The sequence below is a fragment of the Nicotiana attenuata genome, unplaced genomic scaffold, assembly GCF_001879085.1.
Source record: "Nicotiana attenuata strain UT unplaced genomic scaffold, NIATTr2, whole genome shotgun sequence".
NCBI classification, from domain to species: Eukaryota; Viridiplantae; Streptophyta; class Magnoliopsida; order Solanales; family Solanaceae; genus Nicotiana; species Nicotiana attenuata.
In genome coordinates, this window is record NW_017673505.1 from 19824 (window position 1) to 34283 (window position 14460).

The 14460-nt window shown below is 35.9% G+C and overlaps 1 protein-coding gene across 1 annotated transcript; it reads left to right on the top strand.

Annotated features, from left to right (window-relative positions):
* The first annotated feature begins 4153 nt into the window (after nt 1–4153).
* On the top strand, nt 4154–13676 carry LOC109216570 (cinnamoyl-CoA reductase 1-like). The gene is made up of 6 exons (XM_019380736.1): nt 4154–4382; nt 7751–7920; nt 9978–10169; nt 11397–11559; nt 12723–12909; nt 13159–13676. Exons 1-6 carry the CDS (start codon nt 4265–4267, stop codon nt 13313–13315), a joined length of 987 nt encoding a protein of 328 aa, XP_019236281.1. The 5' UTR covers nt 4154–4264; the 3' UTR covers nt 13316–13676.
* The last annotated feature ends 784 nt before the right edge of the window (nt 13677–14460 follow it).

The following is a 14460-nucleotide window of genomic DNA, read 5'->3' on the forward strand; positions in this document are numbered from 1 at the left end:
AATCATGGCATAAAAATCAGGCCTTCGGCCTCACTCACGCATAAATCAATAAAACATACTGCGGCGTGTAGCCCGATCCCATAAATATCCTCACAATTAGGCCATCGGCCTCACTCAGGCATAAATTAATAAAACATGCTACGGCGTGCAGCCCGATCCCATAAATATCCTCACAATCAGGCCCTCAGCCTCACTCAGTCATTAATCTCTCCAGTCTCTCGGGCCCTCAATGTCATGAAACTAGCCCGACAACAATGATATGATGTATCTATAAATAACAACTGAGAGTGAGATATGATATGAATGCATGAATATGAATGAGTACGAAATATCAATAACATTAGTGAGGTGATAGCAAGAAACGACCACTATGGTTCCTAACAATATCAGCATAAAGCCTGAACATGATATCTAGCATGATTGACAGCTTAATTAATTAATCACATGGTGAAAACACAGATATCAACAAACTAGGGCCACTAAACAGTGCCAGGGAAACAACAGAGTCACAATTCACAGGGTGCACGCCCACACGCCCATCACCTAGCATGTACGTCACCTCAACACCAATCACATAGCACATAATTCAGGGTTTCATACCCTCAGCGCTAAGTATAAAAGAGTTACTTATCTTGAACAAGCCGATTTCGCTACCGATCAAGCCAACCGATGCTTTAAAAATGCCATCACGCGCGTTCCGACCTCCGAACGACTCAAAACTAACCAAAAGACAAATCAAATATACCAAACAATGCTAAAGGAACCAATCTCAATCGAAAAAGGTCTAATCTTTAATCAAAATCCCAAAATCGGCCAAAAAGTCCAATCCGGGCCCGCACCTCGGAACACGATAAATTTACAAAATCCGACAACCCATTCAATTACGATTCCAACCATACTAGTTTCACTCAAATCCGACTCCAAATCGATGTTCAAAACTCCAAAATTCATTTTATGAAATTTTAGACAAAACCCCCCAAATTTCACTTTGAAATCATCAATCAAATGCCAAAAACGAAGATGGATTCATGAAATATAACCAAAATCGAGTATAGAATACTTACCCCAATCCATAAGGTAAAAATTGCCTCCAAAAATTGTCCAAATCCGAGCTCCCCAACTCAAAATATGACCAAATGAACAAGCCTTCCATATTAAGTAATTTTGCCCAGCTATTCTGCCTCGTTTTGCATGCCAAACCATCCCGAAACTTGGTTTTGATGCCTCCAATGGATTCCTTGTGAAATTTCAGTCAAGATAGGCTTTTGAATCACTCCATTTGACCTTATAATGAAAGAGATATGTTGGTTTCAATATTTGGAAATAGTGTAGATTTTTGAGTACGAAGCTATGGCAATTTCGTAATTAATCTGTGGCAACACAATTCTTTGTCAAATGGCCATAAAATCCTCATACGATGACCAAATTCGATGATTCTTTTTGCTATGCCTCCGTAATTGCAATACGGATCTAATGCTTCAATCAAAACATAAATTGGAGCTCATATGCTTAATGTGGTACCATTTATGCTTGAAGAAACGACGTCAAAACATAAGAAAAACGAGCGCAATACAACCAAAACCTATCCGAAACTCACCCGAGCCCTTCGGCACCTCGCACGAACATATCAACAAGTCCCATAATATAATACGGACCTACTCGAGGCCTCATTTCATGTATAACAACATCGAAACGACGAAACGCACCTCAAATCAAACTTAATGAACTTTCGAACTTTCGACTTCCAAAACTCGCGCCGATACATATCAAATCAACTCGGAATGAACTCAAATTTTGCACACAAGTCCTAATACATCATACGGAGCTACTCGTGCCCCCAAACTATCGAGCGAAGTGCAAATACTCAAAATGACCGGTCGGGTAGTTACCAAAATATCTCATCTTATTTAATACTATTAACTAATGACTTGTCAACGAAGAAAAATGCGAACTCTTTGATTGTCCATACTTGACGAGGTTTAAATAAATAAGAGACTTTTTCCCCTTCAATTTAACGCGCTATACCAAAATGTGTTGGCTACGAATTTTGTGCTACAAATAAGCCTACTTATTATTATGCTAAACAAAGATTTATTGTGAATTTCAAATTTTAATATGAGAAAAAAAAATACACAAACATAAAGAAAAAGTTGATGAAATACTGGTAACTTTTTTAGTTTCTTTTTCCTTAAGTTTAAGATTAGATGGTTAACTCGGAAACACAATACTTCCTCCGGTGTACAATAAGTGACCAATTTACTTTGGGCACATCCATTAAGAAAATACTAAATTCTAGAGGAAAATAGTTAGTGTGACTAAACTGTCCTTCATTAAATGTTGCACCATAGTTATAGTAGCATTTACTTCTCTTCTCAAACGTGAGGAGTAAATGACTTTTTAGGGATACGTACATAAGGGTAATTTTGAAAAAAAAAATTGAATTTTTTCTTGATTATATAAATGGACACTTATTTTGGACCAAAATAAAAAAGCAAATTGGTTACTTATTGTGTACCGGAGGGAGTAATCTTTATTTAATAAAGATGCATATAAAAATTTCATCTTTAGAAGGTTGCCCAAAAGCGGTATATAAGGCGTACCCAGTAAAACTTATAAGTAAACCAGATATAATATATATTATTTAAATGGAATTTTTACCTCCTATAGCAAAGGTTGATACCTTATTTATTTTAAATAAATACCATTTTAAAAAATTATATTCCATAGCTACCTTTTGATTTTTATAGCCAAATATCTATTTATGGTTACCTCCTACCCTTAAGCCATAAAATACGCCTTGTATTATTTTTCTCTCTCGTTCTTTCATATTCTTCTTCTTCTTCAGCATTCTCTGTATCAATCTATCCTCGTTCTTCTCTTACAAAAACCCAACACAAAAACTACACATCTCTCACTCTTTGGATTTGAAATCAATGTGAACCCTGCACCGAATGTTACCAGCAAGCGGATCCAATTTTCAACCCTTCCGATTCCACCGCCTACACCCGAGTGTTCCGCTCTTCATCTCTATATAAATCTCCGTATTCCTCTTCTCTTCGTTGTTCTAGGGTTCTGCCCAATCTGGGGTTTGCCGTCCCAATCCACAAGTGCCATTCAAATTCAAGGGCTGACCACGGCAGTTGGATTGATGTTCACCACTTTCGAGGCAAGCGAAACTATCAGTTTTTTACTGTGCAGGATGCGTGGGAACAGTGAGATTCAGGGCTTATGGTCGACGGCAGACTCGCCGGAAATTAGGGTTTTTTCTTGAACAAAGACGACGGAGTTTGGGGCTGAGCAACTTGATTTTCTGTTAATATATTTCAATATTTTTTCAATATATCACGCTGTATTTCATTGTATTTATTGTCCTTTTTCTCATAGTAATTCAATGTATCTCGCTGTATTCCATGTATTTCATTGTATTCACTGTCTTTTTTTCCATTGTATTTCAATGTATCTCGCTGTATTCTATGTATTTCATTGTATTCACTGTCTCTCTATATGCCATGAATGTATTCATATGTTTTTTAAATTAATATAATTTATGTATTCAGATGTATTATATAATTTCTCTGAAGATTGCTATATTTTTGGGGAATTTTTCGGTTGAGAATCCTTTTTATAACTGGAAATACAAATTTTGTACGTTATAATTGGGTTTGTTGAGTTATATTAGGAGTTTATTATGTTAATTAATTCACTTTCCGTTTAAAAACAGTGTAATCCCCTATTCACGCGTCGAATACAATAATCTGTCCAGCTGTAATCCCATGTTTCATGCCATGAATACAGTCGAATACACTCGAATACAATAACTGATTAGCTGGACTTCCCTGATTCACGCCTATTTTTGCTACTGTATTCATGAATACAGTAGCTTAAATACATCTTATAACAACAGAAAACGTATCTACAATCCGTAATATAGCAAATGATATCTATAGATAACTAATTACCACTAAAAGATAGTGTTTTAGATAAATTTCTCTATTTAAATTAACATGTATGATCATTACAAGACAAGTGAAGTAATGCAATTAAGGAAGTTATTTTTGAAATTAAGTATTGGGCTCCGCTAGTTACCTAAAAACTACCAAGAAAGGAAACAACACACGTGGCTGGTTTTAAGCATAATCTCTCAATTTCCTTTTCCATCAATCTCTCAATTCTTTATTGCAAAAATCCAAATACGCACATTTTCGTTCCTCTGTTTTCTCTCAACACATTCCTCTGTTTCTGTTTCTGTGTCTGGTTTGGGAGAATGAGTTTAGCAGCGAAAACAGTATGCGTAACAGGAGCTTCAGGTTACATAGCGTCATGGCTCGTCAAATTCTTGCTCCAGCGTGGTTACACTGTTAAGGCTTCCGTTCGTGACCCAAGTTTGTCCCCCTTTTCTCTCTCTTTTTTTCTCTTTCTATAATCCAGCATTTCATGTTTTTTATTTGTTCATTTGATGTAGAAATGGGGAACATGGATTTGTGATCTTTTATGGGTGTTGATTTTTTGATTTGATTAATGACAATTGGGAGAAAAATGTGGGTTTTTTTGCCATGCAATTGATTTGTTTGTTGTTATGATCGTTGGGGCTGTTGCGGTATGGAATTTCAGGTTTTAAAAGATCATTATTATTTTGACATCTGAGGATTGTTTGTTGAATTGTGTGAACCGTTTCATCTAAAGGTTTAAAAAATTATTAAAGAGAGGGATACACTTTTGTTTAATCATCTATTTTAATTTACGTGCCGGGCCCCAATTTTTGTCTTGGGCCACAATAGTGAATTAAGAAATTTTTCCTTTTTTGTTTTTTAATGAATCATGAGTGGCAATTACAGCTTGTTTGGATGGTTATTCCCGGTTGTATCCTATTGTATTGTTATACCAAAACAATGTTTGTTTTGATTGTTTCATTAAAATTGGTTGTATTGTATTGTATTGTTAAATCTATTGTTCCGGAACAATGAAAAGTACTCTTTTTTAAACAACCGATTTGGTGTGGAGGGATTGTTTCCTATTTTTTCTTTTCAATTATGCCCTAACTTATTACTCCACGATTCTATTTTACCCTTTACCTTTTTTTCTATTTTAACTCCAAATCTCCAACCTATAACCTACTTTATTTTTTTCAAGAACTTCTGCCACCAACGTTAAAGATGTTTTGCCGCCTTCTGTTTTATTTTTTCTCCTAATTTGCTTTTAACTCAATCCTAATTAGCTGTGCTCCTTCGTTTTGGCTTCTTTTGTCTCGCTCTTTTGTTCTGCTTTCTTAAGGTGTTTTGTCTTTTTCTATTTTATTTTTTAAAATTATTTTTATGCATAATTTTAATAAATTTAATATTTAAACAATTGAGAGTATTTTAGTCAACTTATCGGTTACAATACAGTACGATACAGTCAAACCAAACAGCAAACTATTATTTAACAATAACAAACAATACAATCTATCCAAACATTGTATTTATAAAACGATACGATACGATACAATACAATACATTATAAAACGACTGGAAACAATGATCCAAACGGAGTGTTAGACTCGAACTTAGGATTTCTACATGTGTAGATATCACATTGAATTGTAAGAACTACTTGATCCTAAAAGTTTAAACTAGTAGATAGGAATACACATTTATTTATTTATCTTAATTCACTCGGGGCCTGATTTATTTTCTTGGACCAAGCATGTGCATTTATTTTTGTAATGAGAATTTTTTTTTTCTTTTATTTTTATTAATGATAATGATGGGTGGCATTTAGACTTGAATTTAAGACCTTTACCTGCTTTGATATGTACAATTTTGAATTGTATGGCCAACTTGATCTAAAAATTTAAGCTTTTAGAGAGGGGACACTTCTATTTATTTGTCTAAGGCCTGAAGTATCTTATTGGGTGTCTTGATTTGATTTCATTTAGCTTCTTATGTAGTTAAATAGATCGATAGAAGGCATTGGGTATGCATACTAATGAGTTAGTTTTTCAATTTGACATATAAATGATCTTTTAATTATGGTGCCCCTGGGCTTTGGTCTAGTGGTAAGAGCGCAACACATAATGTGTGTTAGGCTAAGTTGCTCGGACGCAGGTGCAGGTATCCGACACGGGTGCGGATCTAGAGGTTGGATCCTTCAATATGTGAATTCTAAGATTCCGGGATATGGATCCTAGTACGGATACGGGTGCAGGGATCCGACTAAAAATAATTCAAAAAAATTAAAATATCTCTAAATTATGAGAAATTTTGTGGAATACTTACGTATAGCTTGTAAAGTGTGGATTTTCTTTTTATTCTAAAGTTGTAAATAAGTGAAGGATTGATTTCCTAGATAAGATATGCTATTTTCTTCAAATTTACTCTAGTTTTGGTTCTGATTTCGGGATCAAATTGTGTCTCGTCTGGAATTTTTCTGTTCATCGTAGTTAAAGTACCCAAAATTGTTTGACCAGATCCAGTATGGATCCTATACCCACACCCATACTAGTGGCGTTTTGACACAGGTGCGGCACCTAAACTGCCGTGTCGGAGCAACTTAGGTGTTAGGCATACGTCACAGGGTTTGAATCTTTCCAAGACAAAAGCATGATATTTAAGTGAAGATGGGGAGAGGGGCTGGCCCATTATTTTGGACCGTGCGCCACTGGCCTTTGGGGATTTCTTTGTTATCACACACAAAATAAAAAAATAAAAAAATAAAAAAGAATGATAATGTGATTATGGTAAGATAGTTTTTCAATTCGACATAGAAGTGATCTTTTGATGATGGTAGCCTAAATTTTCCTTATAAAGCCACTCGTGTACTCATTTTCATGGGAGATGAGGGAAAAGGGAAATTCTACCTGGTTGGGCAGAAAACACGAAATCTTTTGCTGAAGTTCTCTTTAAATCAGTAAAGTAGTTGGTGTACGGAAGACATAAAGTTTTGAGTAAGAAGTGGTTGATTAATGTGTGTAGATTATTTTGATTGCTCTCTGCACCTTCCCTCTTCTTCTCCATGTTAAGCCGCCTAATATTACTCCTCCACCACCACTATTATGAGCCACTGACACATTAAACCTTTATGCACTGGTACATGTGTTTTCTGATTCAACGCTCACTGGACACTAAAATCCTATCTCATCCATGACCTTTCGGCCACTTTCTTTCGTTATAAGAATTTCTCTTTATTTTTGGTCGGTATCTGATGAACCTGGAGAACATATTTTATGAACACTTGGCCAAGTCCTTACTCGACCAATGTAGGGGAAAATATGTTATTTAGCATTCTCCTTTACAAGTCATTCCGAGATTTAAAAATTTTTCCACTTATCTTTTTGCTTCTTCTACCACCTTCACCCTCCCCGCGTCTGTTTTTTTCTTGCTTATTCTCCCAGCTCCCCCCTTCCTTCCTTTGTTTAGAGAATTCAAGCTTTGGGACTTGATTACTTGATTGATTAATATGGTACATCTCTATACCAAACCAACTTGCAAGCAGTTAGAGAGTCATTTCTGTCAATCAATTAGCCAGAGCCAACTCTCGATCTAGTCAGTATGGTGCCTTTGCAGATCCTTTTCTTCGAATGTACAGCTAAGGTCGATCTTCTTTAGTAAAGAAAAGATTCCTAAGGTTTTTGCCTATCACAGGGACTTAAAATTTCAGCTCTCTTAATTTAAGATCGAACTATGAAAAAATTAGATATTTCGTTCTTTGTCTGTGTTATTAGGTCATATTTACTGCTTATATTTGTTGAATCCATTGTGATTTCTCCTTGCAGATGATCCCAAGAAAACACAGCATTTGCTTTCCCTTGGTGGGGCCAAAGAGAGGCTTCACTTGTTCAAAGCAAACCTGTTAGAAGAAGGTTCATTTGATGCTGTGGTTGATGGATGTGAAGTTGTATTCCATACAGCATCTCCATTTTACTACTCTGTTACAGACCCACAGGTCCTTTCCTCATTCTCATAAATTTGATATTGGAAATGCTTATCCTTCATTCTAGGTGAGAAAAGCCCATAGTATAATGGTGTTCGACTGTTCTCCAGAAATAATTATATGGAAATCAGCATCTTTATTATGTTATATCAAGTTAGCTTTCTATCAAGGAGAAATTCAGATGCCTTTGAAAGGAGACAGATGCTATGCTGATGAACCATAGCATGTGTCCTGTTTCATTGGATGAGATACTATATAATTTGCATTCCCATTTTCTCTGCTCCTTGTTCCTTTTCTATTTGTTCGGTCCTCCTCATTTTTCTTTCTCTTTTCCACATTGAAGTTTCATTCTCTTTTCTTCTCTTCTTTCAAGCTCCTTTGTAGCTTGGCTGTTTAGTAAATAAATTTAACTTGACGATTCATGTCAAAAGTAGACTGCCATAGAAAACTCTAAAAGTTTATTTCAAGAAATATGCTCACCATTGAAAAACGGTAAGCTTAAGCTAGGTGATTTCTTCCCATCTGCCTATGTGTTAAGTGTTTGTGGGTAGAGTTACTCGGTACCTGTGCTAGTGGGAGGTAGTAGATACCTGGTGGAACTGCCGAGGTGCTCGCAAGCTGGATCAAACACCACCATTTTTATAAAAGAAAAGAAAAAGAAAAAAATCACTCACCATTATTACTTGTCCCCAAACGTCAGTTAAGTTACTTTTGACCACCTAATAGACTGAAACTCTCACATAAATATGAAACCTAATAAAAATGGTGATTGAATGGTTTGAATCATGCTCATGAGATATCAAATTCTCCTTGATCTATCTCTAGAACTTTCTCTATTTTGGATCATGTCTAGTGGCTATAAAACTAGACACTTATGGTTGGTCGAGGAAAGTTCACTATAGTAAGTAGTAGGGGTGGAAAATAGGCGGGTTAGGCTGAATTAGGTAGGTTAAAATTGGCCAAATCAATAGATGACCTTCCCAGAATATAGTCTGGCGGTCTGGCCCGAGATGGGTTGGATCAAGGTGGGCTAAACAATGAGTCATAATCCGACGTGCCCAACTTGACCCATCTTTTGTACATGATGAAACTTATTTTCCATCTAATATAAAAGTTACCTATGAAGCGTATGTTTTCATAATCTCTTAACTCGTTTTGCATGCATGGAATGACATGACAGAAACTTGTAGTAATATCTAATTCGGACACGTGAATAATTTAGAAATTATAAACGGTGTAATAGAAAGATAATTACTTCATTAAAAAGTTGCAAAGCGAATACATTTGTTTTCTGGAATTTGGATCCAAGTTTTGTCTTTGAGATTGTTCATAAAAAAGTGAAAAATGATAATTTTTCAGTGATCCGGAAAAAGATTACTTGTATACTACTGGCCAACTTATAGATATTACAAAATCTAATGTTTAAAAATTCAATAATGAACTTCAACTGTTGGAACTTTATATCTCTTCAGTTAGGTTCAAATGGATAAGAAAGGGACTTACACTAGGTCACCAAACTTAGCCAGAGAGGGCACCAAAACTCTCTGAGAGAATAATCACATTGAAGTATACAACTCTTGAAATACATATTTCTCCTTTCAATGTAATTGTTGTGCAAGTATGAAGCTTAATAATTTTGTAACGTTATTATGGAGCTTTTGTTATAGACCTCTACTAGTTGATGGTGGAACTGTTCACATCTGGTAGTTGCACATAAGATTACTCATGTTTTCTAGAAAATGAAATGTGTATGATGTTAATATTATTTTATGAAACTGACATAGCCAACTTGCTTACTATGGTACTTAGAGCTTGTTTGGTTCAATTGTGGGATAGACAAGGATATCCCATGGATTAGCTATATATGGGATAGCTAATACCATCATTTTGGTATAAAATTTATACATGTATTAGCTAGCACTCATAACCAAACATGGGATAAATACAATCCCAAATTCTATCCCGGGATTAGTATTCTTATCCTGGTAACCAAAGGATCCCTCAAAGTAATTAGCTTTATGGACTTTTAGTGATGGTTTCATTCAATCCTAGATTTACCCATATTTCAGGCTGAGTTACTTGATCCTGCTGTCAAGGGGACACTCAATCTTCTTGGTTCATGTGCCAAAGCACCATCAGTAAAACGAGTGGTTTTAACATCTTCCATAGCTGCAGTTGCTTATAGTGGTCAGCCTCGGACACCTGAGGTTGTGGTTGATGAAAGCTGGTGGACCAGTCCAGACTATTGCAGAGAAAAGCAGGTGTGCCTATAGTTCTTTCTTCTTCTTCTTTTTGAGCACATTCATGGACAAAATAAAGTATGCTAATGTTGTGTAACTATTTATTCTTGTATGTGTATTGGGAAGGTTAGGGACTTATAAATGTTTAAAATTGCAGCAGAAGCATTGCCTAAAAAGTTTGTAAACACAATATTCTCTCTATAAGAGTATAAGGGCTACCTAGATTTGTGATGAACTAGATGCACTTTGCCTACAGTTACTTTTACAATAGGTTGGTAGTAAGATTGACCAGGCGCATCATAACGGTGTGCATCTCTCTTATTTTAATCTCAACAAGAACTCATTAACCATGACAAGGTAATCCAGTTTAAAGAATTTCTAGTGCTTCTATGCGCGGCACTTAATTCTGATTAATGTCACAAGTTGCTATTTTTGAAGTTATTTATGCCAATTGTAGTTTCTGACAGTTTCTTACTTTTACGTGTTCATCCAAGCAGTGTTATCAAAGGCGCGCTTAAGCCCTGAAGCGAGGCTTAAGACATGTTGAGCGCTTCGCCTCGCTTAGCGGGCGCTTCAATATTGTCATCAAGTCTCTAAGGCATACTTTTCCTTTCCAATGAGCGTAATTCCGAAAAGGCGACACTAAACAATTGATATTTCACTTTATCGTAAATTTTCTTCAATATCTTTGTCCATATATTTGGTATTCCGTATTCATGCCTATAGGTATTAGTCTTGGACTACACATACATATTTGTCGTTTTTCTCCATTTGCGCCTTTCTTCGTTAAAGCCCGCGCTTTATTTGCGCTTTGTGCTTAAAGCCCCAAAAAAGCTTAGAGCTTTTTGCGCTTTTCGCCTTTGATAACATTGCGTCCAAGCACTTTTCTGGTTGATAGAGAATTAGAAAGACGTGTGTTTTGGACATATGTGCTTTAAGCTATGCTGTTTTAGTCACTTTTTAATTATAAAGAATCATCTCATATTATATTATCTGTTTTATTTGTGACGTATCAAGTCTGGTGAGTACATACTTTTGGTTGATTTGTTTTGATTGAAATCTTTGATCTTGTAAGTAACCTCCTTGTTCTTTGCATGTTTAAATAAAAGTCACATTTTCTGAAGATCTCTCTCTTGTGGGAATTGTAGACTCTCCACTATTTTGATTCCCATCCCCCCCCCCCCCCCCCCCCCACGGGGGTCTGGATTTCAATCTATGACATTTTTCTTTCCTCGTGTTTCTTTTTAGCTCTGGTATGTTCTCTCAAAGACATTGGCTGAGGATGCTGCATGGAAGTTTGTGAAAGAGAAAGGCATTGATATGGTTGCAATAAACCCTGCTATGGTTATTGGTCCTTTGTTACAGCCTACACTTAATACCAGTTCTGGTGCAGTCTTGAACTTGGTAAATGGTATGTTTTTAAACTTAAGTTCGTTAAATCTTTACTTTATAGCTTATGCTAAGTACCTTTATCAATCTGGTGAAGTAACATGGACATGACTGTTAAATCTAACAAATAGAAATATCAAAGGCCGCACGGCAGGCAAAGACTGAGGCTGTGTGCAATGCCGAGGCTGTCTCAAAGGCCAAGGCAAAACACAAAATTCTGTCATCTTTTTCTTTATGGTCAACCTAATTAAGACCTATTCGACTACTTTAACAAAACTAGATTGATCTTCCTCCTAGTATGAATATGACAAGATTGTATACGGGAATGGTATGTTTTTAAACTTAAGTTCGTTAAATCTTTACCTTATAGCTTATGCTAAGTACCTTTATCAATCTGGTGAAGTAACATGGACATGACTGTTAAATCTAACAAATAGAAATATCAAAGGCCGCGCGGCAGGCAAAGAACGAGGCTGTGTGCAATGCCAAGGCCATCTCTAAGGCCAAGGCAAAACACAAAATTCTGTCATCTTCTTCTTTATGGTCAACCTAATTAAGACCTATTCGACTACTTTAACAAAACTAGATTGATCTTCCTCCTAGTATGAATATGACAAGATTGTATACGGGAGTTCTTTTTCCCATTATTAATAAAATTACTTACCTTAAATGAGTATGACAAGAATCACACCTCTGTCTTATAGCTTAAAATAATGGGGTTAAATTGAGAGCAATTCGTCCAAAATACCGGTTCGGCTTTTTATCATTTTGCTATTGTTGGGTGTTGTCCTGTTGCTTTGGCTGGAATTTGAAGGACTCGAGGCTGAGGGGCTAGGTGGGGTGGCTATGGTAAGTACAATTATTGCAAAAACCAATGCTGGGGTGATGTGCTTATTAAACTGGAGGTGAATTCTCTTGTATATTTCAAACAAAATGGGAGATCAGCTTAGTTTTTGTAAACTAGAGAGGACTTCATAGTAAATACCCTTTTAAGTTTAAATATCAATCAAAGGCTAAACAGAACAATTGAGGCAGACAATATTAGTCATGAAAATGTAATTATTTTATTGGTAAAATTACTTTTTCTTATTTTTTCCCCTAATGATATTGCAATCTGTTTATTCATTAAATGTGTTTTGACATCCCTTTCATCATTTTGAATGTTTATTTTTCCATGTTATATAGGTGCCGAGACATACCCAAATTCTACCTTTGGGTGGGTTAACGTCAAAGATGTCGCAAATGCACATATTCTCGCGTTTGAGAATCCTTCAGCTAATGGAAGATATTTAATGGTTGAGAGAGTTGCCCACTACTCTGATATACTGAAGATATTACGTGATCTTTACCCTACTATGCGACTTCCAGAAAAGTAAGTACTCATCAAAAAAATAAGTTCGTTTTGCTTGAGCTTTGATCACACAAACTTGCTATGTCGTTAGATGAATATGACATGCAGATTGATTCTTGATCACTTTACGTGAGAGAAAAAGATCAGAAAGAGAGAGAGAGAGAGAGAGAGAGAGCACCAGAGACAATCAAGCTTTTGAAATAGCATGAAACTATCAAGCTTTGCATTGAAATTGCTTTTTAACTACATTTCTTGAAATAACCTCTGTAGGTGTGCTGACGACAATCCGTTGATGCAAAACTATCAAGTATCAAAGGAAAGGGCGAAAAGCTTGGGTGTCGAATTCACTCCTCTCGAAGAAAGCATCAAAGAAACTGTTGAAAGTTTGAAGGAAAAAAGGTTTTTTGGAGGCTCATCGGCTATGTGAGCGTTTCTCAAAGCTTTTCTGGAATGTTAGCAAGTCTTGAAAAACTTATATTCTTTACAAAAGCTAGTACAACCATAGCCTGAACAATTTCCCTTCTTTTTGTTTTGGGCTAATTTAGAATTTAGGTGTCAGAGTCCATACCCCTTAATAAATTTTGATCAAACTTGGTTGAAATTTTTTGTGAATTTCTATAGCTGCATAGATTGCTTAGCAAAGCTGTTAATGCAAAGCATCAATATATATGTAAGCTCTTATCGAGTTTTAAGATTTAGTCACTGTCTTGATGCAACAAGCTCTTTCTATACCGTGCAGTGGCGGATCCAAGATTTAAATTTTATGGGTTCAACTTTTAAGGTTTTTAGCATTGAATACATTATATTTTTAAAGTTATAGGGTTCATATTTACTAATTTTGCAATTTTAATGAATTTATACATATAAATTTTTATTTTGCGTCGAAAGTTATGGGTTCAGTTGAACTGTCGATGAAACACTACATCCGTCTCTGATACCATGAGCAGAACTCTAGAGATGCACAACAAAGCGGACCTTGCCTAATGACAGATGATCCCAACTTGTTTGAGACTGAGGTGTAATTGGTGTTGTATGTAATTGGTGTTGTAAGAACACACGGAGATTGTAATGCATAGTGTATGGTATAAAACGAGTTTTATTTGGCGAAGTAAGATAAGGGACATTCTTAAGTGGTAGTTTAGAAAAAACATGAATCTTGGTATTCTGGATTTGATAGATTTTGTAACCTGGATATGGCAGTTACATCAAAATTTTGAAGCACTGAATAGTCTAATTCCAAAATATTTATTAATTAATAGGTATTAGAGTTGTATCCCCCGTTTGGTCTAAAGGTTCCATATGGGAGGACTGCACCAAAAGAGCACCATGCATCAGGTTAATGCCCGGAAAGTGTTGCCGTATAGGACTCATCAGAGCAGTCTTCACGTAAGACCAAGTCACGGTGATCATAGCTAGTGACGGAACCAAAATTTACACTATTGGGAGTCGAACAATAAAAAAATGTTAAAATATCATGGTATAGCCAGTTTTCACACTGGTCAATGAAAAATAGCCAGCGTTTATCAAGTCAATGAAAAATAGCCACTATTTTGCTGCAACAGGGACCGGTCC

Bases quoted from the DNA above. Each gene is read 5' to 3' on its own strand.
- LOC109216570 (XM_019380736.1), top strand. From the start codon at position 4,265: ATGAGTTTAGCAGCGAAAACAGTATGCGTAACAGGAGCTTCAGGTTAC. The intron at 10,170-11,396 runs GTGTGCCTATAG...GTTTCTTTTTAG, and splicing joins ACTATTGCAGAGAAAAGCAG to CTCTGGTATGTTCTCTCAAA. The intron at 12,910-13,158 runs GTAAGTACTCAT...TAACCTCTGTAG, and splicing joins ACTATGCGACTTCCAGAAAA to GTGTGCTGACGACAATCCGT.